The 26,951-nt window shown below is 36.6% G+C and overlaps 1 protein-coding gene across 2 annotated transcripts in view; it reads left to right on the forward strand.

Annotated features, from left to right (window-relative positions):
- The window catches only part of PCDH11X (protocadherin 11 X-linked), a 523,932-nt gene that overhangs the window by 311,256 nt on the left and 185,725 nt on the right, over positions 1-26,951 (forward strand). Inside the window, exons 3-4 of one of the 2 annotated variants that reach the window (XM_082377050.1) lie at positions 15,375-15,455; positions 15,987-26,565. In XM_082377050.1, coding sequence (XP_082233176.1) covers positions 15,375-15,455; positions 15,987-15,995 — 90 coding nt within the window. In that variant the 3' untranslated portion in view covers positions 15,996-26,565. Of the gene's footprint in view, positions 1-15,374; positions 15,456-15,986; positions 26,566-26,951 lie in introns of those variants that run through there. The other variant, XM_082377049.1, reaches the window with a different exon arrangement.

A 26,951-nucleotide genomic window follows, 5' to 3' on the forward strand; every position in this document is an offset into this window, starting at 1 on the left:
CTTTACATTTTCTCAATCCAACCCCTCTCCTTCTTGCCTCGATCCAAAAAATTTCACTGAATTTTAAGCAAATTTACACACATTGTATAACATGTTAATAAGTCAATTCATTAAAAAATTTTCAATAGTCAATCTGGCTTTGTCTACCTTTAGGTATTCATAAATATGATTAATACTCGTTCTCAGATTTTGAAGATTTTAGGAAATCTCCAGTTCTGTAAACCAACGTGTTTTTTGGAATGCCAAGTAAATTCACAGATAATTTATTTTTATGTGACTAAAAGGAATTTATCTATAATCAAAAGAGGTTTCTCCCAATTAGAAGTTATGCAATAATTGGAAAAATAAGGAATAATTAATGTCTACCTCTTCCCTGTCCCCTCAACCCTCAACCATCCCATTCCTGTGCTATTTATTGTAGCAATTGGTAATTTTAACTTTTCAAATATACAAAAACCTTTTCTAAGTAATTGGAATTACTAATTTCAAAAATGTTGAAATGAAAAGAGAGAGGGAGAGGGAGGGAGAAAGAGAGAGAGAGAGAGAGAGAGAACCACATGGGGGATGGCTGTACATGGTTTCCACTTCATGTGATTAGGGAAGATATATCCATAATAGTTCAAGTGAAGAGGATACTTATAAGGTGCCAGGCACTTTAGTAACTCAGTATAATACAGCGATCCTAAGAGGCTCATATTATACTCATTTCCCAGATGATAAAACTGAGAGACATCTTTAATTTGACAGAATTCGTAAACCTAGTAAGATGTAGAGCCAGATGCAGATTTCAAAGGCCCTGCCTTTTCCACTATTGCACTATATTGCTGAGTAGATGTTAATTTCTTTTAAACACTTATCTTTTCCCCCTTAGATATTGCCTACCACTTTGCTAATTGTAAGACAGAAAAACATGCAGACGGACCTTAGGAAAATTAAGGAGTGTAGGAATTAACTAAGGGATTTTATTCCTATTTCAGGAACTTTCTGGAGTGTATTCACTGCCATTGAAAATTGTTCCCTGTAATTTGCTATAAAAATTAAAAGTTGATATATTGCCAACACTTTTTTTTAACATCTTTATTGGAGTATGATTGCTTTACAATGGTGTGTTAGTTTCTGCTTTATAACAAAGTGAAGCAGCTATACATATACATATTTCCCCATATCTCCTCCCTCTTGTGTCTCCATCCCTCCCACCCTCCCTATCCCACCCCTCTAGATGGTCACAAAACACCGAGCTGATCTCGCTGTGCTATGTGGCTGCTTCCCACTAGCTATCTATTTTACGTTTGGAAGTGTATATATGTCCATGCCACTCTCTCACTTTGTCCCAGCTTACCCTTCCCCCTCTCCGTGTCCTCAACTCCATTCTCTAGTAGGTCTGCATCTTTATTCCCATCTTGCCCCTAGGTTCTTCATGACCATTTTGTTTGTTTTAGATTCCATATGTATGTGTTAGCATACGGTATTTGTTTTTCACTTTCTGACTTACTTCACTCTGTATGACAGACTCTAACTCCATCCACCTCACTACAAATAACTCCATTTCGTTTCTTTTTATGGCTGAGTAATATTCCATTGTATATATGTGCCACATCTTCTTTATCCATTCATCCGTCGATGGACACTTAGGTTGCTTCCATGTTCTGACTATTATAAATAGAGCTGCAATGAACTTTGAAGTACATGACTCTTTGTGAATTATGGCTTTCTCAGGGTATATGCCCAGTAGTGGGATTGCTGGGTCGTATGGCAGTTCTATTTTTAGTTTTTTAAGGAACCACCATACTGTTCTTCATAGTGGCTGTATGAATTTACATTCCCACCAGCAGTGCAAGAGGGTTCCCCTTTCTCCACACCCTCTCCAGCATTTATAGTTTGTAGATTTTTTGATGATGGCCATTCTGACCAGTGTGAGATGATATCTCATTGTAGGTTTGATTTGCATTTCTCTAATGACTAGTGATGTTGAGCATTCTTTCATGTGTGTGTTGGCAATCTGTATATCTTCTTTGGAGCAATGTCTATTTAGGTCTTCTGCCCATTTTTCGACTGGGTTGTTTGTTTTTTTGTTATTGAGCTGCATGAGCTGCTTGTAAATCTTGGAGATTAATCCTTTGTCAGTTGCTTCATTTGCAAAGATTTTCTCCCATTCTGAGGGTTGACTTTTTGTCTTGATATGATATCCTTTACTGTGCAAAAGCTTTTAAGTTTCATTAGGTCCCATTTGTTTATTTTTGTTTTTATTTCCATTTCTCTAGAAGGTGGGTCAAAAAGGATCTTGCTGTGATTTATGTCATAGAGTGTTCTGCCTATGTTTTCCTCTAAGAGTTTGATAGTGTCTGGCCTTACATTTAGGTCTTTAATCCATTTTGAGTTTATTTTTGTGTATGGTGTTAGGGAGTGTTCTAATTTCATTCTTTTACATGTAGCTGTCCAGTTTTCCCAGCACCACTTATTGAAGAGGCTGTCTTTTCTCCACTGTATATCCTTGCCTCCTTTGTCATAGATTAGTTGACCATAGGTGTGTGGGTTTATCTCTGGGCTTTCTATCCTGTTGCATTGATCTATATTTCTATTTTTGAGCCAGTACCATACTGTCTTGATTACTGTAGCTATGTAGTATAGTCTAAAGTCAGGGAGCTTGATTCCTCCAGCTCCATTTTTCTTTCTCAAGATTGCTTTCGCTATTCGGGGTCTTTTGTGTTTCCATACAAATTGTGATATTTTTGTTCTAGTTCTGTGAAAAATGCCAGTAGTAGTTTGATAGGGATTGCATTGAATCTGTAGATTGCTTTGGGTAGTAGAGTCATTTTCACAACGTTGATTCTTCCAATCCAGGAACATGGTATATCTCTCCATTTATTTGTATCATCTTTAATTGCTTTCATCATTGCCATAATTTTCTGCATACAGGTCTTTTGTCTCCCTAGGTAGGTTTATTCTTGGGTATTTTATTCTTTTTGTTGCAATGGTAAATGGGAGTGTTTTCTTAATTTCACTTGCAGATTTTTCATCATTAGTGTACAGGAATGCAAGAGATTACTGTGCATTAATTTTGTATCCTGCTACTTTACCAAATTAATTGATTAGCTCTAGGAGTTTTCTCAGAGCATCTTTAGGATTCTCTATGTATAGTATCGTGTCATCTGCAAACAGTGACAGCTGTACTTCTTCTTTTCCGTTTTGGATTCCTTTTGTTTCTTTTTCTTCTCTGATTGCTGTGGCTAAAACTTCCAAAACTATGTTGAATAATAGTGATGAGAGTGGGAAACCTTGTCTTGCTCCTGATCTTACTGGAAATGGTTTCAGTTTTTCACCATTGAGAACAATGTTGGCTGTAGGTTTGTCATATATGGCCTTTATTATGATGATGTAAGTTCCCTCTATGGCTACTTTCTGGAGGGTTTTTATCATAAATGGGTGTTGAATTTTGTCAAAAGCTTTCTCTGCCTCTATTGAAATGATCATATGGTTTTTCTCCTTCAATTTGTTAATATTGTGTATCACATTGATTGATTTGCATATATTGAAGAATCCTTGCATCCCTGGGATAAATCCCACTTGATCATGGTGTATGATCCTTTTAATATGCTGTTGGATTCTGTTTGCTAGTATTTTGTTGAGGATTTTGACATCTATGTTCATCAGTGTTATTGGCCTGTAGTTTTCTTTCTTTGTGACATCTTTGGCTGGTTTTGGTATCAGGATGATGGTGGCCTCGTAGAATGAGTTTGGGAGTGTTCCTTCCTCTGCTATATTTTGGAAGAGTTTGAGAAGGATAGGTGTTAGCTCTTCTCTAAATGTGTGATAGAATTCGCCTGTGAAGCCATCTGGTCCTGGGCTTTTGTTTGTTGGAAGATTTTTAATCACAGTTTCAATTTCAGTGCTTGTGATTGGTCTGTTCATATTTTCTATTTCTTCCTGGTTCAGTCTCAGAAAGTTGTGCGTTTCTAAGAATTTGTCCAATTATTCCAGGTTGTGCATTTTATTGACATATAGTTGCTTGTAGTAATCTCTCATGATCTGTTGTATTTCTGCAGTGTCAGTTGTTACTTCTCCTTTTTCATTTCTAATTCTATTGATTTGAGTCTTCTCCCTTTTTTTCTTGATGAGTGTGGCTAATGGTTTATCAATTTTGTTTATCTTCTCAAAGAACCAGCTTTTAGTTTTATTGATCTTTGCTATTGTTTCCTTCATTTCTTTTTCATTTATTTCTGATCTGATCTTTATGATTTCTTTCCTCCTGGTAACTTTGGGGATTTTTTGTTCTTCTTTCTCTAATCGTTTTAGGTGTAAGGTTAGGTTGTTTATTTGAGGTGTTTCCTGTTTCTTGAGGTAGGCTTGTATTGCTATAAACTTCCCTCTTAGAACTGCTTTTGCTGCATCCCATAGGATTTGGGTTGTCGTGTTTTCATTGTCATTTGTTTCTAGGTATTTTTTGATTTCCTCTTGATTTCTTCAGTGATCTCTTGGTTATTAAGTAGTGTACTGTTTAGCCTCCATGTGTTTGTATTTTTTACAGATTTTTTCCTGTAATTGATGTCTAGTCTCATAACGTTGTGGTCAGAAAAGATACTTGATACGATTTCAATTTTCTTAAATTTACCAAGGCTTGATTTGTGACCCAAGATATGATCTATTCTGGAGAATGTTCCATGAGCACTTGAGAAGAAAGTGTATTCTGTTGTTTTTGGATAGAATGTCCTATAAATATCAATTAAGTCCATCTTGTTTAATGTATCATTTAAAGCTTGTGTTTCCTTATTTATTTTCATTTTGGATGATCTATCCATTGGTGAAAGTGGGGTGTTAACGTCCCCTACTATGATTGTGTTGCTGTAGATTTCCCCTTTTATGGCTGTTAGTATTTGCCTTATGTATTGAGGTGCTCCTATGTTGGGTGCATAAATATTTACAATTGTTATATCTTCTTCTTGGATTGATCCCTATATCATTATGTAGTGTCCTTCTTTGTCTCTTGTACTAGTCTTTGTTTTAAAGTCTATTTTGTCTGATATGAGAATTGCTACTCCAGCTTTCTTTTGATTTCCATTTGCATGGAATATCTTTTTCCATCCCCTCACTTTCAGTCTGTATGTGTCCCTAGGCCTGAATTGGGTCTCTTGTAGACAGCATATATATGGGTCTTGTTTTTGTACCCATTCAGCCAATCTATGTCTTTTGCTTAGAGTATTTAATCTATTTACATTTAAGGTAATTATCGATATGTATGTTCCTATTACCATTTTTTAATTGTTTTGGGTTTGTTCTTCTAGGTCTTTTCCTTCTCTTGTGTTTCCTGCCTAGAGAAGTTCCTTTAGCATTTGTTGTAAAGCTGGTGTGGTTGTGCTGAATTCTCTTAGCTTTTGCTTGTCTCTAAAGGATTTAATTTCTCCGTCAAATCTGAATGAGATCCTTGCTGGATAGAGTAATCTTGGTTGTACGTTTTTCCCTTTCAACACTTTAAATATATCCTGCCACTCCCTTCTGGCTTGCAGAGTTTCTGGTGAAAGATTAGCTGTTAATGTTACGGGGGTTCCCTTGTATGTTATTTGTTGTTTTTCCCTTGCTGCTTATATTTTTTCTTTGTTTTTAATTTTTGATAGTTTGATTAATATGTGTCTTCGAGTGTTTCTCCTTGGATTTATCCTGTATGGCACACTCTGTGCTTCCAGGACTTGATTAACTATTTCCTATTTCCTTTCCCATATTAGGGAAGTTTTCAACTATAATCTCTTCAAATATTTTCTCAGTCCCTTTCTTTTTCTCTTCTTCCTCTGAGACCCCTATAATTCGAATGTTGGTGCATTTAATATTGTCCCAGAGTTCTCTGAAACTGTCCTCAATTCTTTTCATTCTGTTTTCTTTATTCTGCTCTGCAGAAGTTATTTCCAAGCTTTTATCTTCCAGGTCACTTATCTGTTCTTCTGACTCAGTTATTCTGCTATTGATCCTTTCTAGAGAATTTTAAATTTCATTTATTGTGTTTTGCATCATTGTTTGTTTGCTCTTTAGTTCTTCTATGTCCTTGTTAAACGTTTCTTGTATTTTCTCCATTCTATTTCCAAGATTTTGGATCATCTTTACTATCATTATTCTGAATTCTTTTTCAGGTAGACTGCCTATTTCCTCTTCATTTGTTTGGTCTGGTGTGTTTTTACCTTGCTCCTTCATCTGCTGTGTGTTTGTCTTCTCATTTTGCTTAACTTACTGTGTTTGGGGTCTCCTTTTCAGAGGTTGCAAGTTCTTAGTTCCTGTTGTTTTTGGTGTCTGTCCTCAGTGGCTAAGGTTGGTTCAGTGGGTTGTGTAGGCTTCCGGGTGGAGGGGACTAGTGCCTGTGTTCTGGTGGATGAGGCTGAATCTTGTCTTTCTGGTGGGCAGGTCAACGTCTGGTGTTGTGTTTTGGGGTGTCTGTGACCTTATTATAATTTTAGGCAGCCTCTCTGCTAATAGGTGGGGTTGTGTTCCTGTCTTGCTAGTTGTTTGGCATAGGGTGTCCAGCACTCTAGCTTGCTGGTCGTTGGGTGGAGCTGGGTCTTGGCGTTGAGATGGAGATCTCTGGGAGATTTTCACCATTTGATATTACGTGGAGCTGGGAGGTCTCTGGTGGACCAATGTCCTGAACTTGGCTTTCCGACCTCAGAGGCAGAGCCCTGATGCCTGGCTGGAGCACCAAGGGCCTGTTATCCACACGGCTCAGAATAAAAGGGAGAAAAAAAAAAGAAAGATAGAAAAAGATAAAATAAAATAAAATGAAATAAAATAAAGTTATTGAAATAAAAAATAATTATTAAAAGAAATTTAAAATTAATTTAAAAAAAGAAAGAAAGAAAGAAGAGAGCAACCAAACCAAAAAACAAATCCAACAATGATAACAAGAGCTAAAAACTCTACAGAAAAAAAAAAAGGGCAGACAGAACCCTAAGACAAATGGTAAAAGCAAAGCTATACAGACAAAATCACAGACAGAAGCATACACATACACACTCTCAAAAAGAGAAAATGGAAAAAAGTATATATATCATTGCTCCCAAACTCCACCTCCTCAATTTGGGATGATTTGTTGTCTATTCAGGTATTCCACAGATGCAGCATACATCAAATTGATTGTGGAGATTTAATCTGCTGCTCCTGAGGCTGCTGGGAGAGATTTCCCTTTCTCTTCTTTGTTCGCACAGCTCCTGGGGTTCAGCTTTGGATTTGGCCCCGCCTCTGCATGTAGGTCACCTGAGGGTGTCTGTTTTATGCTCAGACAGGATGGGGTTAAAGGAGCAGCTGTTTCGGGGGTTGTGGCTCACTCAGGCCGGGGGGAGGGAGGGGTACAGAATGCAGGGTGAGCCTGCGGGGGCAGAGACCGGCATGACATTTCATCAGCCCGAGGCACGCCGTGAGTTCTCCCGGGGAAGTTGTCCCTGGATCACGGGACCCTGGAAGTGGCGGGCTGCACAGGCTCCCGGGAGCGGAGGTGTGGATAGTGACCTGTGCTTGCACACAGGCTTCTTGGTGGCCGCAGCAGCAGCCTTAGTGTCTCGTGCCCGTCTCTGGGGTCCGTGCTGATAGCCGCGGCTCGTGCCCATCTCTGAGGCTCCTTTAAGTGGCGTTCTTAATCCCCTCTCCTCCCACACCACAAAACAAAGAGGCAAGAAAAAGTCTCTTGCCTCTTTGGCAGTTCCAGACCTTTTCCCGTACTCCCTCCCAGCTAGCTGTGGTGCACTAGCCCCCTTCAGGCTGTGTTCACGCCGCCAACCCCAGTCCTCTCCCTGGGATCCGACTGAAGCTGGAGCCTCAGCTCCCAGCCCCCGCCCGCTCCGGCGGGTGAGCAGACAAGCCTCTCGGGCTGGTGAGTGCTGGTCGGCACCGATCCTCTGTGCGGGAATCTCTCCGCTTTGCCCTCCGCACCCCTGTTGCTGCGCTCTCCTCCATGGCTCTAAAGCTTCCCCGCTCTGCCACCCACAGCCTCCACCCGTGAAAGGGCTTCCTAGTGTGTGGAAACCTTTCCTCCTTTACAACTCCCTCCCATTGGTGCATTCCCGTTCCTATTCTTTTGTCTCTGTTTTTTCTTTTTTCCTTTGCCCTACCCAGGTACGTGGAAAGTCTCTTGCCTTTTGGGAGGTCTGAGGTCTTCTGCCAGCGTTCAGTAGGTGTTCTGTAGGAGTTGTTCCACATGTAGATGTATTTCTGATGTATTTGTGGGGAGGAAGGTGATCTCCACGTGTTACTCTTCTGCCATCTTGAAGCTCCCCTCTGCCAACACTTTTAACACAAAATCCTTCAAATAAATATATCGTGGGCAAAAATAAGGATCAAATTTCACTTTGTATTTGTAAATGTTTGCCATAGTTTTGATGGATATTATTCCCATAGTAAGGATTTGGATTTCTTTTAAGGAAGTAAATGAGAATGAGGGAAAAGTTTTATAAATATTATCACTAGAAGCATCACCTGCCTACTTACATGTCTTTAGGCATATATCATTGTGGTAGATATTACATAAGACTCTCCAAAAATGTCTTATATGCTAGTTTGAGAAGACTTTTTCGCTAACCTGTCAATGTGTCTAATATATGGCAATAAAATAACAATAATCTATCAGTTAAATTCACTTGTAGTCTTTGATAGCTAAAATAAAAGGATGATTGTGACAACTTAGAATGTCACATTTCTGAAAAATCTGAGGTCTTGGGTTGCATACCATTACCAAGAAAATGGAAGCATGCTTACATTTCTAGTGGGAAACCTGCAAACTTTGAGAAAGAAATGTAATTGCTAAATCACTGAAGCTACTCTGGATTCTCTTTTTGCTAGATTTTGAAACAATAATGTAATGTTGAGACTAGTCAGAAATATCATGATCTTATTTTAACTATGATTTTCTTACCATTAGATTTAAGTGGCAATAAAATTTCCCAAGAGGGAGAATAAAGGATGCATTCCACATTTCACCCTAAAACAATCACAGAATCAGTCTGGGTTTGCCTGACCCAGTAGTTTGGGGATTAGTCAGGTTAAGGTATGCAGTTAATATGTTAAGTCCCTGAATCTCAGATTCTGTGTGACACTTTCAGGAAAACATTTGGGAAGGACATTTAGAAGGCCTTGCCATATCTAGAAGTTTCAATCAAATTATGTTGCTTCATAAGCCTTTATTGTAAGGCAGTCACAGTTGGGGACGTGAATTTTATTCTTGTAGGTCACCTGTAACAGTGTCCTATTATTTTTTTAAACAACTAAATCCTTTGGCAGCTGAAAATATTTTCCCATTTATCACAAAATCTATATCACTGTGTATATTTTGGGCTATAATTCACATTTCTGTGAATGGAAATTTGGTTGAAAATTTCCTTACTTCTTGCCTGAGACAAAAAATTAGGGGAGATTTAATACAGTTTTGGACATTTACTCTGAATCAGTGCTCCTTATTAGCCAGACTCTTCCCACACTCATAGATAAAATCATTCAAGCAGACTATAGACAACTTTTTAAGGCATAACATTTCTGGATTCTGAAAGGTGAAATAAGATAAATGAACGTTTTATTTTTCTTTCATGTATGACTATTTCATTAGATCAGCAGGGCATCACTGGTGAAATATTAGTGTCTAAAGGATTTAATACATTTTTAAATAAAGTTGAATTCCCTTCCGATGTCTAAACTATGAACTAGTAATATCTGACTCAAGAATGATAAGAAGAGCAATATCTATCCATCCTCTTGGAAGTATTTTTTTTTTTATTTTTAGCAATAATACCAGTGACACTTCTCACAACTCTTTACGATCAACAGTAAGATGTATTTCTCACTTTTCACTATTGAGCACTGTCTTAATATGAACTGGATTAAAATGAGGTTTAAATCTGTAAAGACGGTGATTATTATAAAACACTTTACTCTTTACTTGACAGCTTGACATCTGATTCCATAAAAGGGAAGATACATTTTTGTTCAGTATGTGGTACATGTAAGGATACAGAAACATAGATCTGCATCTTATCTTTCAGATGTCAATGATGAACCGTATTTTGTTTTTTTAAAAAGGTCAAGCATAGATTTTTTGAGCACTAATATTTCCTAGAACTGCCATTTCTCTCATTTGCATTATAGTTAATCCTCAGCAGTTCTGTATATTGGAGCTATTTTATTAGACCATTTCTTAATTTTTAGTATTAAAACTATGGGGTTTGGTGGAAGGGGGAAGAGTAATGGAAAGAACATTGTTAGGGGTGGGAGTATTATTTTACCTTTAAATTGTTATTTTTGTGCACAATATAATTCAATAAACTTTTCCTAATACTTGAATATTGAAGCATATTTTACAATAGAGATATTTAATTGTCAAAGTTAAACGGACAAGATACATCCACATAGCTTTAAGCATTTAACCACCTAATATACTATCCTTATTTAATTTAATGGACATTTGAATGTTGTCAGGTAGGAAAACATTTTACTCTGTCCTTCTAAGTTCTTCTGGCTGTTCTAAGAGTTAAAACGACCTGAGACAGATTAACAGGAGAAAATCAAAACAAAAATCTAATAACATATATACATGGGAGAGATCCCAGAAAACTGTGTAACTCACCAAAATGGCTGAAACTCTCATCTTAAATACCATCTTCAACTATAGACAAAGAAGGATGTTGGGGGTAGTAGTTTGGGGCTTTGATGCTGAGGAAGGCAATTGACATGGAGATGGAAAAGCAAATGTTTGGTAAACAAATGTTTGCTGGGCCAAGCAGTGAGGATGGGACACAGAGTGGCCTCTGATCTCTAGGCCCTGCTGAGTTTCCTCCACCTCACCAAGCTTATATTCTTTGCAAATATCTCTGGTGATAGCTCTATTCTGGGAATAGGCCCTTCATCTAAATGCTTTTAGGCAGTTAAGGGCGAAGGAACAAAACAACTTCCTGAGCTTTCTGCTTCTTAGAAATAACCAGCCTAAATTAATCCTCATGTCAAAAAGATAAGTTTTGGGGTGGCAAATTTTGCTACCCTACAATGTGGCATGATACGTTTGACAGACTACCACACAGATAGACATGAAACTGCTCACAATTGACAGAAAATTTTAAAATCAGATTCTTAAACTGTGCATAGGAAATTCAACTCTAGTAGACTTGGTCTAAAAAATAAAGTTAAATCTGAGACCTGAGCACAAATCTTCTTAGAAACTACTGTAGCACAGGACACTTTGCTCAAATACATTTGAGAATTTCTTCTTTGCTTAGTGTATAACTATAAAATCACCAGCTGACTTTGCAAGTCCATCAGGAGTATGTGCTTAATTCACTTTCTCATACATCTGTCCCATTATTCAGTTACATCTTCAGTCATATAGACCACATCCTGGATTTCCCTACCTTAGGCCATATTGCTCTCTCTGCCAAAAAATGTCTTCTCTTCACCCTCTGCATCTAGACTCTACCAGACTTTACTTATTTCATAGACTTGTCCATTAATTATAGTTATTAGTTTGTCTTTTCTTTTGCTCTAGATCAGAGGTCAGCAAACTTTTTCTGTAAAGGGCCAGAGTAGTGTTGCTGAAACCTGACCTCTGTCACACCAAATTGAATCTTGGAGACAGAGTTTTGGGTGAAGTAGCAAAGAATAGCTTTATTGCTTTGCCAGGTGAAGCAGGCCACAGTAAGCTAATGCCCTGAAAACTATGTGTCCCAACCCATGGGGGCTTGTGAGGAGTTTTATAGCAATGGTTCAAGGGGGGCAGGTTTGCTGATAAGGATCAGGGTGCATGCAGGGCTTGCATTCCTTCAACCCAGAGATCATCAGGCATCACGTGGTCTTGTGATGGGCTTCTGTGGTTCTCGAGGTTATCAAACTGTGACCTTTTCTGTGGAATGAAGAATGCTTCATCAAGTAGTTAACATCTTCCATTTGGTGGGGGTTTTAGTTGTGCAGAAGAGCTCAAAGATACTGTTATGTATATCCCTTGAGGAGGAACCAGGACCCTACCCCAAAGCTGCACTATCGTTTCTTGACTGCTCCTCCCTTGTCTCCCAATCCTCTCCCTTCCCTGATTAACAACTGTTTGAACCTGCCCTTTGGAACTAGGGATGGTCATGGAAACTGAATGAAGATTATTTCCTACAAACAAGAAACAGGGGAAGCAGAAAGGCTTTTGTGCCCAGGAGCCCCCCAGGGTCCTGCTCAGTTTCTGTAGGTTTTACATATAACAAAAGAGAAACCAAATTCCTGCAAAATTTAAATTGATGATATTCAAACCATCAAGTGTAATAATAATGAGTACAATGTTTTATGTAATAGCAAACTACTAATGAAATGAATGTACTTGTGTATCTGATCTCGGAAAATGTCTTTTCACACAGATAGGTACTGCCAAATACTGATATCAATCCACAAGCATATAGTTTTAACTCAACATATCTATTGTTGGAAGGCATCTGAAGAATTCTATTAGATTCTTTTCTTCATATCTGCCATTTAGCATGCCATTACATTGAAGATTAATCATTTCTAATTGATAGATAAAAGCTCCTCAATTCCATATTTATTGCAACCTATTGAAAATTTGAGTTTGTGCACAAATGGAAATTCTGCTTCTTGTTTTAACTTCTACAGGACTGGAGTGTATAAAGTAACTTACCATTACTTGTGACTCAAACAATTTTAGTTGTCATCAGAGTGACTTTACTGCAGTATAAGTTTTACATATAAGCACTCTTTTACCTTACAATTTTAGGTTGATTTATCAAGATGTTATCAAGTTTGCAACAAAAACTAATTGCCAGAGTGATTCAGCATTCAATAATAGTGGTCAAGGGTACTTCTCATTCAGCAAAATTTCCGTCTTGGCTCTGAGCTCAAAAATAAACCTTTGCCACTTATAAGCCATCCAATTGCTTGTATGGTAAGGCAAGTCAGGATATTCAACTTGCAGTTTTGACGAAAGTTCACGGAATAACAATGGTTCCATTAGCAATAGTGAATGAAGTTCACTATTGACACTCCTAGTTCAATACATGATAGATTCAAATATTTTGCACAAAGTACCTGCTGATGTATAATCCAATAAACAGCCATAGGCTTTGAACACCTTATGTTTTCCAAAGCATTGTATATTTGTCCAGCTAAACTTTTTTTCTGTGCGACATATATTTCACCCACCATTAGTTGTAACACACCTTAACAGATCCCACATCAGGTTTTACTGAATTAGTGTTTTGTCAAATTCTTTGAAAATATTCTTGCCTGTTCTGTTCCACACAGACAATTCATTCACAGAGGCTAATTTTTCAGTCTCTTCAAACTTGGTATCACTTCCTCAAGCAAGTAACAGCAATTAAGCATTGTTGGTAACATCTGTTAACTCACGAAGGAAAAACACTCCATACCATTTTCCCTTGTTTTTTTTAAATTTACCATTGCTGTTGCTCTCAATGTCCTCAACTTTTTGAGTAACTGTACTTGGTGAAACACTAATAGTCTTAAGTTTGTTTTCTCTAGATGTATTTCTTTGGTTGTTGTAAGCAAACCCTGTTTAATAACTCACCATCAGTGAGTAGTTCTCTCTGCTTGGTTAACAAATTAGCTTTTCAGAAACTTACTTTTGTCACTCATTTTCATTTATTTTTGTGATGAAATTCTGCTGTGATGAGACCTTTCATTTTAATTTTCTAATTCTTCTAACTGTTGCTTTCTTGTGAGTTGGAATATTGTGATGAGTGCTTAGTCTGTAATATTAACGTGTATTGCATTCTTTTTGTCACAGCTATAGTGTCATTGCAGAATAAACACAATTTGCCATTTAAATGATAACAAAATAATTCTTGCTCAACTGGGCCTTAAAAATGTGATGTTCCACATCTGACTGTCTTTTCTTTTCTTGATTTGACCTAATGGGCATGCAGGGATAATAAAAACATAAAACATAAACTGTCATGGTAAGGCAATAGGAATGGGGCACTTAAAACTGTGGGGGAGGAAAAATAATTTTTCCTCCACCCTTTCAGATTCTTGGTTGAGACCCTCTCCCCAACCTCATAATAAAAGACAGATTAACAGGAGGAAAACAAACAAGTTTAATAACATGTATCCCTCCTGTATATGTGAGAGGTACCCAGGAAATCTGAGTAACTATCTGAAACGGCCCAAGCCATCACCTTAAATACCATCTCCACATAAAGACAAAAGGAGATGTTGGGGGCAGGGGAGCCAGTTATGGGAGGCTATGAAGAAAAGCACAATAATCAAGGGTAAGATTGTTGTGCAGATTTAGGTCTGTTGCCTACTTCACTGAAAAAAGTTTTAGAGATTTAGTCATCCTTCACTTCCTGGTACAGAGAGGGAGACACACTTATAAATGGAGATTTCCCTTATAAATGTAAATATCCTTTACAAAAGGGTAACTTCTCTTGGTTTTCAGAGCTTTTCTTATGTCTGCTGTTTCATAAAAATAATCAGCCTAAAATAATCCTTATGCCAGAAACATATTTTGGGGTGGCAAATATGCTCCCCCTCAAAACCCTGTCAAGTAATAATTACATAACTCTAATTGGTAGTACACCAAACATCAGTATGAAGTCTTGAGACTGTGACATAAGGTCTCTGTCACTGCTACTCTATTCTGCTATTATAGCCCATGAGCTTCCAACAGTCACTGAACTGGGTTTCCTTAGCTTCCTTGAAAAAATTCTCCCTTGGCTAGATAAAAGGATAACTTTTTAACCAAACCCTTTCCCCCATATACTAAAATCACATACATAGAAATGTGTAGAGTATACATTCAATATTTTTAAAACAGAGACTATACTCTCTGTCCTGAAGAAAATAAAATGGATATAGACATCATCTTTTCAAAATCTTGATAATTATTCTGGGTTGGTATACTAGTATCTCTATATTGGTTCATAAATTTCTTGGCATTTGTAACAACTGTTAAATATCTTTATATGATAGATAGCAAATTTGTGGTGTGGTGGCATGCACAGGATAGATTTTAATTTCAGACACTGTAAATTTGCAAATATAAGCTGTTGAAACCATTGAGTTGTAAAAGCATTGGACTGAAAGTCTCTCCAACTTAAATTTCAGCCATTTAAATGTTTTAAACTGCCCTCCACAATTGCATTCAAATGTTTAACGGAACTCTTAAATGTAACACTGGGTTATAAGCTCCATGGGAAAAGGAATTTCTTTTCTTTTTTATTTTCTCTTGTTTATTCCCAGTATCTAGAGCTGTGCCTATCACATTGTAAGTCCTCAATAACTACAATGTCTAGAAAGAGATATTTACCCAGGCACTACTTTACTTACCTGTGTTTGATGCACGTGCGCAATGTACTATGTTTTTCACTTTTAACAAACAAAAATACTTCTATTTTGTTCCCTTTGTAAAGCCAATGAAGGAGGTTATACGATCTCGCACACCCATGAAAGAGACAACTACTGTGGAGATCTGGACTCATCCCCAACCACAGGTATGAAAGGAAACACTTGATATTTCCCTTTCCTTGATTTTTATGAATGTATAAAAACCATTTTTAAGATGTATTTCTCGATATGCATTCCATGAAGTTTCTTTAGGTGATTTTATGCTGGACTCTAGTGTGAAAATATGACAGTAAATACATATTTCTTCCTAGTGTAGTTTGATAATAATATTGGAGGTAGTTTATTTGTTGCATAAGGTAAAAGTATTCCTCAAAAAGCATCTTCTAAATGGTTGTCTATTCCACTGATGTTTGTCTAGTCATGAGGTCGTGGAGTGAAAAAAAATTGAGAACTGCTGTTTTACAATATGACTTAAATTTAAGGTTTAGCATAATATAGGACAATTTGATTTTATGCTAATTAGGCAAACTTTAGTAAGACCTCCCTGAAAGAAACCAGTTTGAATTTTAAAGGAAATTATGTTATAAGGTATTTTTAAAGAATCCGCTTTTACTCATTTCAATCAGGACAGCTCAAAATGTGACTAACAAATCCAATCAAATTTGTTTTCTTCATAGAGGCCATAAGGGGAATTTGCAGATGAAGTGAGGAGACCAATCTAAACATTTGTTGGCCATTTATTATTCTGTGGCTGATTTACTTACTGTTGTCCATAACGTAGAGGTCCTGAATTTGACCCCTTGGGTGCCAAATTAATAACCATAAATTATCCTCTATCCAGTTATTTTCAAATGTCATTTATTTGTTACAAAGGATATAAATTTTTAAAATGTAGATACATAAATGCATATCTAGAGTATCAGAAAAACAACCCAAATGGAGTGAGAAGAGAATCACATTGCTTATCATTTATTATTTGATGAGTGCTTCTGAAATTCATGGAAGTCATGTGTTCTATAATAATAACATCCTACAATATTTTACAGTGTTAATTTATGCTCTTTAGGAAGAGTTACAGATTTAATACGTGCCCTGTGGGAAGAAATGGTTAATTGAATAAAGGTTCATTGCAATCTAGGAGCTGTCCAAATTGTTACTAGCTTTAAATTACTCAAGTCCGAATTCATGAAGTTTTGCCAAATTTCAAACTGACTTTCCGGTCTTGCACCTCTGATTCAGTCTCAAGAAAATTGATGAGGATGTAGAATACACGGTGATAGAATCCACATCTATATCCTTGATTAAGAGGCTATGCAGTCTTCAGAATAGCTCTTTTGAAGAAAAGTACACAATTTTAAAATGTGTACTTTAAGGTCCAAAGATTTGAACTACTAGTGTGACAAGACGTAGGACTAGGATAAATAGTTAGATGTCAGATGAAATTAGACATTGTTATGTAACACTCTTCCTCTATGAATAAGACATTGCTCTATGAGCAATATTTTTTACCTAGCCAGTTACTCCTGATTGTATTCTACTAAAAGGAGTGCAATATAAGTAATTCTACTAATTTCTTGCCGATTACTGATTCTCTTGTTTGTTTATGAACTTAAAATCTTGTTGGAGACACAATTATTTCTCTTTTTTTAACATCTTTACTGGAGTATAATTGCTTTAAAATGGTGTGTTAGTTTCTGCTTTATAACAAAGTGAATCAGCTATACATATACATGTGTCCCCATATCTCTTCCCTCTTGCGTCTCCCTCCCACCCTCCCTGCCCCACCCCTCTAGGTGGTCACAAAGCACTGAACTGATCTCCCTGTAGTGGGTTCATTTTGCTTGAGGCTCTTTTATTAGGTAAATCTTTTAGGTATCTGAGAGCCTTGATTATCCTTACTGCATGAGACTTCAATTGAAATTTAAGATGCATCATAGAGTGGTGGATTGCACTGCATAGAATTACCATGAATATGATACAGATAAGGACTTTCCAACCTTGTTTTTGGTAAACATTGTGCTTGCCTCCGAAAAGTTTAAAGAAAATATGTGTTTTATGAATAAGCTTTTATGGTTCCTTATATTTAGCAAGATATTCAATACTCATTTGTGGGATTTCAAAAGCAACAATCTAAAAATAGAAACTACTGAAACTAGAGTGTAACCTGAAAATTAAATTATTTCTATTCCTCCATTGAAATCTTTAAACTCTTTGATAATGCCTCCCTCTACCACTCAGATGACAATTAAAGTCATGATACAGATGGTGACTTGGACGGTTTATTTCTTTTAAATGAGCAAATACTACAATGGTGTCCCATAAAGCAGAATGGTTCTTAGCTGTAAAAGCTAACTGTTCAACTAATTGAAGTAACTTGTGAACCATGAAATAGGTCAACTTATTCTTTGACCAAAGAAAATCAAAATGAAAGTGTCCATTTCCTTACAAGAAATATCCTTGTAAGTCCATTTCCTTTAGCGCTTTTCTTAGAATCTTTAGAAAATATGTGTACAACTGGGGTGCATGTCTTGAAGTTCCAAGTTAGATTTTTAAAAATTAACGTGATTTTTAAATAACATTGGAAAAGGAATCAAATCACGCATAGCAGCTTTTCAATGTGCAGTGGACAACAGTGGGGTCAAAAACATTCACTGTAGCTAACCTCCTAGCATCTGTGTAGTACTAGGGGAAATAGAGAGCTACTCGGAAATGGCCGTTGACCAGCTTTTCACATGCTGTTTACATATGCCAGTTAATGTGGAATTCTTATTTTTTGGTAATGCAGCATTCTATAATAACTCGATCTTTTCCCCTTGCATAATAAATTCTCCACCCCCAATCACCTTCCCTGCCTCTGATTCTTAGTAATTACAATGCTCTGTGTGCTAGCAAGTCTAAAACTGAATAACGTTCTGTCAAAAACTTGAAACAAAATAAAACTAGTATATCTGGGGGGAGTCTTTCTGTGGCTTTCTATGACTTTCAATTACAATGGCCTTGCTTGTGAAACGATTCTGAGGACAGTCTGATTATGAATATAGACATTAACTTGGCTGCCACTGTACTTCATTAAATCCAGATGTATTGTGATCATGACTTATATTCATTGAGAACTAAATAGCTTAGAACAGTAGTATCAGGCAACTGCTATAGAATATATGAGTGGGGAATGGACCCACTGCTTGACATTAACTTCCCAAACCTTAACACCCACAACTAGTGACTTATGTCTACTACAAAGAACACAGTTCACCTCTGGCACAGAAAGTAAATGAAATAGTGCAAACACTGTGAAGTGATACAAGAGAAATAAGAAAAGTAGAGCAAATTTTTACTTTGGAAAGATGACAGAAGTCATATGTGGCAATGGAATTTATTTCTTTTATTTAACATAACCTATGTAAACTTACTACATATCAGGTGGTCTTTTAAGCAATTAAAACATTAACTCATTGAATTCTCATTACAAACTTATAACTATTATTAAACCTATTATTGTTATCATTAACCCTATTTTGTAGATGAGGAAGTTGGGGCACCAAGAGATGATGGCAAGTACCAAAGGCAGGATGCAGACTCCCTGGGCCTGGCTCTAAAGCTCACCTTTGTAACAACTGCTTAATAATTTCTCACCACAAATGAACAGCAATAATGGAAGGTGGTCCCTGGGACAAGAAATATTTTAAAAGGAGTCTCTTTCTAGTGTTAAACTAACATAATTTTCTATTCAGCTAGAACACCTGCTTGTATTTGCATATGATAAAGGAAGATGACCTCGTTATGATGCTGGAATGAAAATAAAAGAACAATAAGACGTGTGGATCATAAAGAATATGAGGTTTTAAAATAATCAGAAAAATGAAATTTTTAGACATATTAAATCTACAATGATAATCCTTAATGAAATTCTTTCTGCAGGATGAGAAAGGCTAATTAACAGTAATAGAATGCATGAGAATTCCCATGGTTTTAAAGAATTACCTTGTAATCTTGGAATAGTGGCTAACAGGATCACTAATTCGATATGTTAACAGTAAAGTCATTTGATGAAGGAATTGCTACACTAATCTTATATTTTACCACAGCATGGTTAGGAAATCCACAGGGCTTTGACAAATCAGTTTTCATAAAGTAAAATCAGTTCTTACAGTTCTTTCATATTCTAAATGGCCTACAACTACTGATAGAATAAGTCACACGCTATTATTGTTTTTTTGTTTTGAAATAGAACAACTCCAAAGGAAAGTTTAGATGTTCAGGTTAAGGGTCAACACTAGTGTCTTTGCTTCTCTTGCAAGGAAAAAAAAATAGATAATTAAAGAAAACTGCCTTCCTAGACTGTGCATAATTAAATCATGAAATGTTAGACTACACTTAGGCAGCATTTTGTTTTGATTTCAATATGTGTCTACTCAGTGGGGCCACTTGTAATGTTTCTTCATTAGCAGCAAAAGTATCTTGAAAAAAATTCATTGGGGTCATGAAACCACAAAACATTTTCCAAGGTGCACATACCATTAACTTCCTTTAGTTGCCAGCCTTGGTTTCACATCAGATGATATTTTTGATAATGCTTTTAAGATATACACTATTTAAAAAAATTTTTTTTGAACTACACACTTCATAATTCATATTTTCCTCAAAGATCAAAGCACTTATCTTTTGGCTGGAAATTCAGGATGTGTTTTTTTTCTTGTTATGATTTCTTCATGTTGTAGAGAAAAGTATATGTTCTATGGGAATGTAAGCTAATGATCATGCAAGGATCTGAGATCAGAATTTTTCCAAAGCTTAATCTGGGAACTTTTAAGAGTTATTTTCATCTTCTAGGATTATTTTGTGGAAGGCCTTAAAATGCCAAGCCAACTTTAGAGGTAAGTCTTGACACAATAGGAAGCCTCATTAAAAAAAGAAATCAACATGCCTTGATGTGACATTATATATAAGGTTTTATTTTCAGACATATGTAAAATACTCAACATTGTTCTCCGACCAGACTCCTAAGATTTAGCCTTTGTCCTTGACCTTTAGTGGTGTGAGTACTTTACTTTTAGTCGTTAATGACTTTTATTTCTAAGTGACTACTAAAAGCATCATGCTAGGTGCTCCACAGTAATTATTTCCTTTTCTTCAGTCCCTACAGCAGTTTCGTTGAGGTGTAGCTATAATATCTGCTTTTCTTAGTTGAGGAAACTGGGGCTCAGAGAGGTTGAATAATGCGCCTAAGTTTGCGCAGCTTGTGAGTGTTAGGGGGATTCAAACTTTAATGTTCTGATTCTAAAGTCCATGATTCTTCCCCAACTGCACACTGCCTCCCATTCTTATTATATTCATAGAGAATGTCTCTTCCGTGAACATGCATCCCACGTGTGACCTGACATCCCACTGATTCCATGGCTTATTTGTGAATCTCAGCAGCATGGTAGATTTGTGCCATGTTCACAGACAAAAGGCTCGTGAGCACCCACAGCAGATGAATACACACTGCAACAGATGGGGACCATTCTTCTGGAGCTCTTAAACTACAAAATATTGGCAACCAGTTTTGAAAAGAAATTGCTAACTATGATGTTAATATCCACTGGTTATTAAGCTTTAAAGTAGAAAATAAATATAGACCTTAAATATCATTAGTTACAATAGTAATTCATAGGAATAAAAAAAGGTCTCAATTTTCAAAACATAAGGAAGAAATCAAGGATAAACCTACTTTTACCATATTAATCATTTCTTTACATGGAATCTGGATTATGAGTTGTCAGCCTGCACATGAGTCCTCTAGCAATGCCTAGCACCCAAGCAAAATAAATTGCATTTGTAATCACAGATGAAACCTTTTTGATGACACTGAAATCAAAGTGTTAAAAGCTCATCACTTGGTTTATCTATCATGTGGGCTCACAAATAAAGCATGTTGGGAATTAAAAGTAGGCCACATGAGGGAGGAATAAACATCAAATTAGGTAGGGCTAGAGTTGGGGGCACCATTCAGGGTAAGGGTACGATCCTTACAGGAGAACTGTCAGCAAGCAAATTAGAATTCCCAAGGGGAAATATGATAAATTTGGACTAACTTTCAGAAAGCAAAGGTCCTGAACTAGTGGGAGGGGTTCTGTAGAAAAGATATTTAAACAGTGCTGATAATCATGGTCAGGCAACCATATTATTGGGTTCTCTTTGTAGTAAGACTCCAGCCAATGGCTCTCCCATTAACTATGTGTGAAGCCTGGGGCCAGTGATAAAGTATTTGAATTTGTTTCCACATCTGTAATATGAGGATATTTATATCATTCTTATAGAATTGCTATGAGGGTTAACACAATATATTCTAAGGCAAGCACCCAATAGATGTTCAATACGCAGATATCCAATTCTTTTTTTATTTTTTTCCAATCCCATCTAAAAATTGGAAAGTAAAACAAGAAGCTGGGGAAAATTCCAGGCACATGAGCTGGGTGAGTGAAACTGCCATTAACAAACATGGACATTCAGGTTTCCATGGCCTACCCTAGCACACCATACTCTACACTTAGGTAGTGAGATGACTGGGCACCTTAAAATACTCCCAGATATGGTGCAGATCATTTCAAGCCCGAGGTAGAGTTGGCATTCACCTCCTACAGTTCGGTGAGCTGACAACCTTCAGAAGTATATATAAAGGAAAAGTAGATAATTGTCAGAGACATCATATGTCCATGTCTCTTCATTTTGATAGGAGATACCCTGAAGGAAAAAAATTCCAGTTGATTCAAGTTTATATATCAGTTTCCCAGATCAGCATGAAATTATATGCTTAAAATACTTCCTTTTGGCTAATATAAAACTATTATAAGCAAATTAAAGTAAAGAAATTCTCTTGGAGGAAACACTGCTGAGTTTGCTCGGATTCATAGTAACAAGTGCATACGGTCCCAAAGTTACTTTGATACACCTGCTGATATAATCTAGAGCTAAGTTAAAAATTAGTAAAAACAAAAGTAAACTTTATCAAAATCTCATCCATAGGTCTATTCTATGACCTAATCATTAGACCAATTGTTGATTTCCAGCATAAATGTGGTGTAAACCATTACCCTCATTACATATATATATATATATATATATATATATATATATATATATATATATATATATATATATTTTTTTTTTTTTAAGGAATATATAATGGCAGGGAGTTCCTTAATGTGATGTGGACGTATTTCACCTCATGATTTTGGCAGATAACAATCTGAATAGTAAATCTGTCATCCCAGGCCTTGTTTGTGTAGAATTCATTCTGTCTCACATGCAACAATGTCAAATTGCTCCATTTAACGTTAGTGCCTCAATGAATGTCAGGGAAACAATGTTAGAGCAATTTAGCAGTTTGCATGCCTCTGACACTAAAGATTTTCCTTTTTGTTTTGTTTGTTTTCTGTTTTTTTTTGACTTTGCAGTAGATAGTCCTTCTCCCCTGTGGCTATTTCCTGCTGCTAATTCCTATTAGCATACATTGTAGAACATCCTGATTCCTCTGCAGTTGTCAGCCCTTCTCTATGATATAGAGCTCTTTTTTGTGAACTAAAGTTATTGAAAAATGAGTAGGGCAACCGAAGACTTTGTGCTCATATTGAAACTCTCACCAGGTTTCTACCAAAGATCTTTGATCAGATTTGAGTTACCTTAGAAAGAATTCATCAGTGAATTTCCAAACATATTTCATCTACATATTCTTTAAGATAAGGCTGCAAAAACACATCACCTGAACTACTGCTGTAAAACTCCATCTCCTCTCCCCTCTCCTAGATTTCTCCTATCTGTCTATTATGGAAGACCTGCCATATTTTTCATCCTAAATTCCAATACTGATTGGAAGGTCCATATGGAGGGTCCTACTTTAAAAATCTTCAGATGTTTCCCATTACTTATAGAAAGAAGTTTAGTTACAGTCACAGGTTTCCATGTTTTGGCCCACACTTTCTGGTCTTTCTACACTTTTCTTTCTGGCTCATTGCTCAATGCCTACCTTAAGTTCCAATCAAACTATACTCGTTACTCTTCCTTCAGTTTTCTTATTCTTCCCTACCTATTTATTTGTATCCATTTCTCCCGTTCCAAACAATGCTTATCCCTTATCTCCTCCTGTGCTTAACCATTCTCATAGTACTCATCTTTTAAGGTACCATGTGAAATACTTTTCAATCCACCCAACTGGCTATTAGCTCTTCATTCTCTGAGCTCCCATAGCACTGTGTATGTACCTCTCAAGGCTTCTTATCACACACAGACTTACATTTCAAATATTTTTGCCCATGTCTTATTCTCCCATTTAAATGTTAGTTCTTTGAGAGCAGTGATGGTTTTCAACTCATGACTCCATACCTAGTATAGTGTCTTGAATTCAGTAAGAGTTCTCTGGTGAGAGGCAAAACATTCTTCTCTCCCCTAAGCACTGGTATTCACCTACACTTTTTTTGAAGAGGCAATATATCATGTTGGATAAGAATTTGCACTTTGGAATCAAGTCTGGGTTTAAATACCAGCATTGCCACTGACTGGTTATGTAATCTTTGCCAAACTATTTAATAGCTCAGAGTTTTATTTTCATCATTTGTCATGACAACACTAATACATCCCTTTTATCAGGAATTGATGTAGATTATATACATAACCTGTATAAAGTACTTAGTACAATACCTGGCACACAGTAAATATTCAATCAATGTTAATTAAATTATATATTAATATATATTTAATCTTATATATATGTATGTATGTATATATGTGTTTCACCTATTGAACAACAGGCCACAAATCAGTGTTTTATAATGTAATGCAGCTTTGTTTATTTCTTTATCCACTTATTCTCAAAAAGTCCATGCTGCTCTCTCTTTCAACCTGTGTCATCTCACAGCGAGGTTTCCATTTTTGTTTTAAAGTCTCTAAAGAGGAAGATTACTTAGCCTCTAAAATAACTAATTCATTAAACTCTGCCCTTCTTTGCCAAGGGGTCAAATGGTAGGACTTAATAGAACAAGAGACCCAAGAAGCAAAGCTGACTGTTTCACTTTCCATCCATCATCACTGTTGCTCTTCAGAATTCCATCAGTGTTCTTGGTACGTGAGGCTAAATCTGAAACATGATCAAATGAACTCTGCCACTTGGAGACCTCAATAATTGGCATCCTAATTAAAGCTACATTTGAAAAATCAACTATAAGTAATTTGCTCAATACTATCAACTGATCTCTTAAAATACTCCATAAAATAATTTTGAGGGTGGATTATTTCTAAAGCATCTGTTCATATGTGAGCTACTTTTACGTTCTGTGTATTTACAATAACGGGAAGCTGCTTGCTAGGCATAAGTACTGAAGGTACACAAAGAGAGGATTTAGTGATCTGCCTTGCCTCTTTAATGCACATGTTATTTGGACCATGAGAGATAACTGTGAGGACCTCTTGGGCCATTGTTTTTCAGTTTTATTGAGATATAACCGACATGTAACTTTGTGTAAGTTTGTGTTCTTCATGTGTAGAAAAAATTGGTTGTAAGGGAGCGTCTCAAGTGTTCTGATGCTAGGAATAAGAACGGCAACACCTCTGCATCCCAGACCCTAACCTCCTTCCCCTATTGACCATAGGGCAATGTGAAGAAGTATCTAATCGAGGTATGTTTAGAGTTAAGGCAAGATGAATATTCAGTCGCATGTCTGTGCTGACTCTTCTTTGAGGCAGTCATGCTTATTTCAGCTTATGATACTTGAAGGCAACACTGGGGTTACTTGACCTGCATAGCATGCCTTCTCCCTGATGCCCTAAGGAGATGGTAATAGAGAATGTTTATGGGAAAAGGAGGATAAAAAATATTGCAGACTTTTTTGATCCTTGCAAGTGTTTAGTGCATGTACTTATACAAGAAAATAATTAAATGAACAACTCCATCAACCCCTTAAAAGTGGTACTTAATCACAGAACACACTCCCTAGACATCATTTACCTTTGCTCTGTCTAAAATGGTTATGTCTTGGCTACTCAAGTGTGCTTTGAGAATTCTGTGGGTGTTCTCCATTGCATCACCTCTGAGAGTTTGGCATTGTTGTTAATACGTAGCATAGAAACATATTGGGCTTCTGTTGATATTTTTTCTATTACAACAACTTTTAAAGCTCTGTTGTTAGTTTGAAAGGGAGTTTTACAACATGTCAAATGCAAAGTTTTTCTTTTAATATTCTAATAAAAACGTCTTTGAGAGTTAGCTCTTCTGAGGCAATATAATTTACACCTGTACAAAATGCATTTTGCTCTAAATGAAGGTAAATAAATTATTTGTGCCATATGTCCCACTCTCTCTGCTTGGACTAATATTTTCCAAAGTAAGTTGTTCGTACTATTTCTTTCTTGCTTTATTGTCACTTAACACAATAATTCAAAAAAACATTTATTGAGTATTTAGTTTGCTCTAAGTCCTGAGGCAAATACTGGAAATAAAACCATGAAAAAGAAAAAAGAAAAAAAATGCAGGCCCTGTCTTCCAATAGCCTACAGCCTAGTAAGAAAAAATGTGCTAACCACTAATTATAAAATAAAATAGAAATAAATAGGTGCTAAATACTTGAATAAGTAACAATACTATCATCATGGAAAAATGATTGCATTCGACTAGGAGTGGAAATCAGGAAAGATTTCTGGTTGGAGCTGGAATTCAAAGAGTAGGACAATAAGAGTAGGATTAGGATCAATAACACATTTGTTAATTTTTTTAAAAAAACACAGTGATTTGTATTCAGCAGACCCTCATCAGCAGTAATAGTTATTATATCACAACCTCACATAGGTAGTAAGTGGTAGAGTTGGAAACCAGATCTCCTGTTTTACATAATAGTTTCTTTCTACAATATTTTTCTCTTCCTGAAGATAGCATGCCCTGATTAACAGAGTTGCCTCAATATCAATGAAAAAAATTTAATTTGAATTGGATCAATTTTAGGTTGAACTGGATTACCTTGAGAACTTCTGTTTGGGGGAAAGAGTACATGAGGGAAACAGATTAAAGATCAAAAGTCATTTTTGATTGTCAGGAACTGAAAGGTTAGTTGAAACCCAAATGCAGAAGAACTCCAAATAACCTTTTGGGAATATTAAGCACACACACACCCTTGTGTCATTTATAATATTTTGATTCTGAGATTTTATCATGGTAGCACATAAAAAACTTAAAGAGATGAAGAGGGCAAAACAGGTGAGCTCTCAAGTGGCCTGTATTTAAAAATTTTAATCCTTTGGGCTTCCCTGGTGGCGCAGTGGTTGAGAGTCTGCCTGCCGATGCAGGGGACACGGGTTCGAGCCCTGGTCTGGGAAGATCCCACATGCCGCGGAGCAACTAGGCCCGTGAGCCACAACTGCTGAGCCTGCGCGTCTGGAGCCTGTGCTCCGCAACAAGAGAGGCCACGATAGTGAGAGGCCCGCGCACCGCGATGAAGAGTGGCCCCCACTTGCCGCAACTAGAGAAAGCCCTAGCACAGAAACGAAGACCCAACATAACAATCAATCAATCAATCAATAAATAAATCTTTAAAAAAAAATTTTAATCCTTAGAAGAAGTTTTTGAAGCAGACAGGAAATGCCCCCAGTTAATCTATACTGTAAATATAATTTAAGAG

The sequence above is a fragment of the Balaenoptera borealis genome (assembly GCF_965194805.1).
Source record: "Balaenoptera borealis genome assembly, chromosome: X".
In the NCBI taxonomy this organism is placed as follows: Eukaryota; Metazoa; Chordata; class Mammalia; order Artiodactyla; family Balaenopteridae; genus Balaenoptera; species Balaenoptera borealis.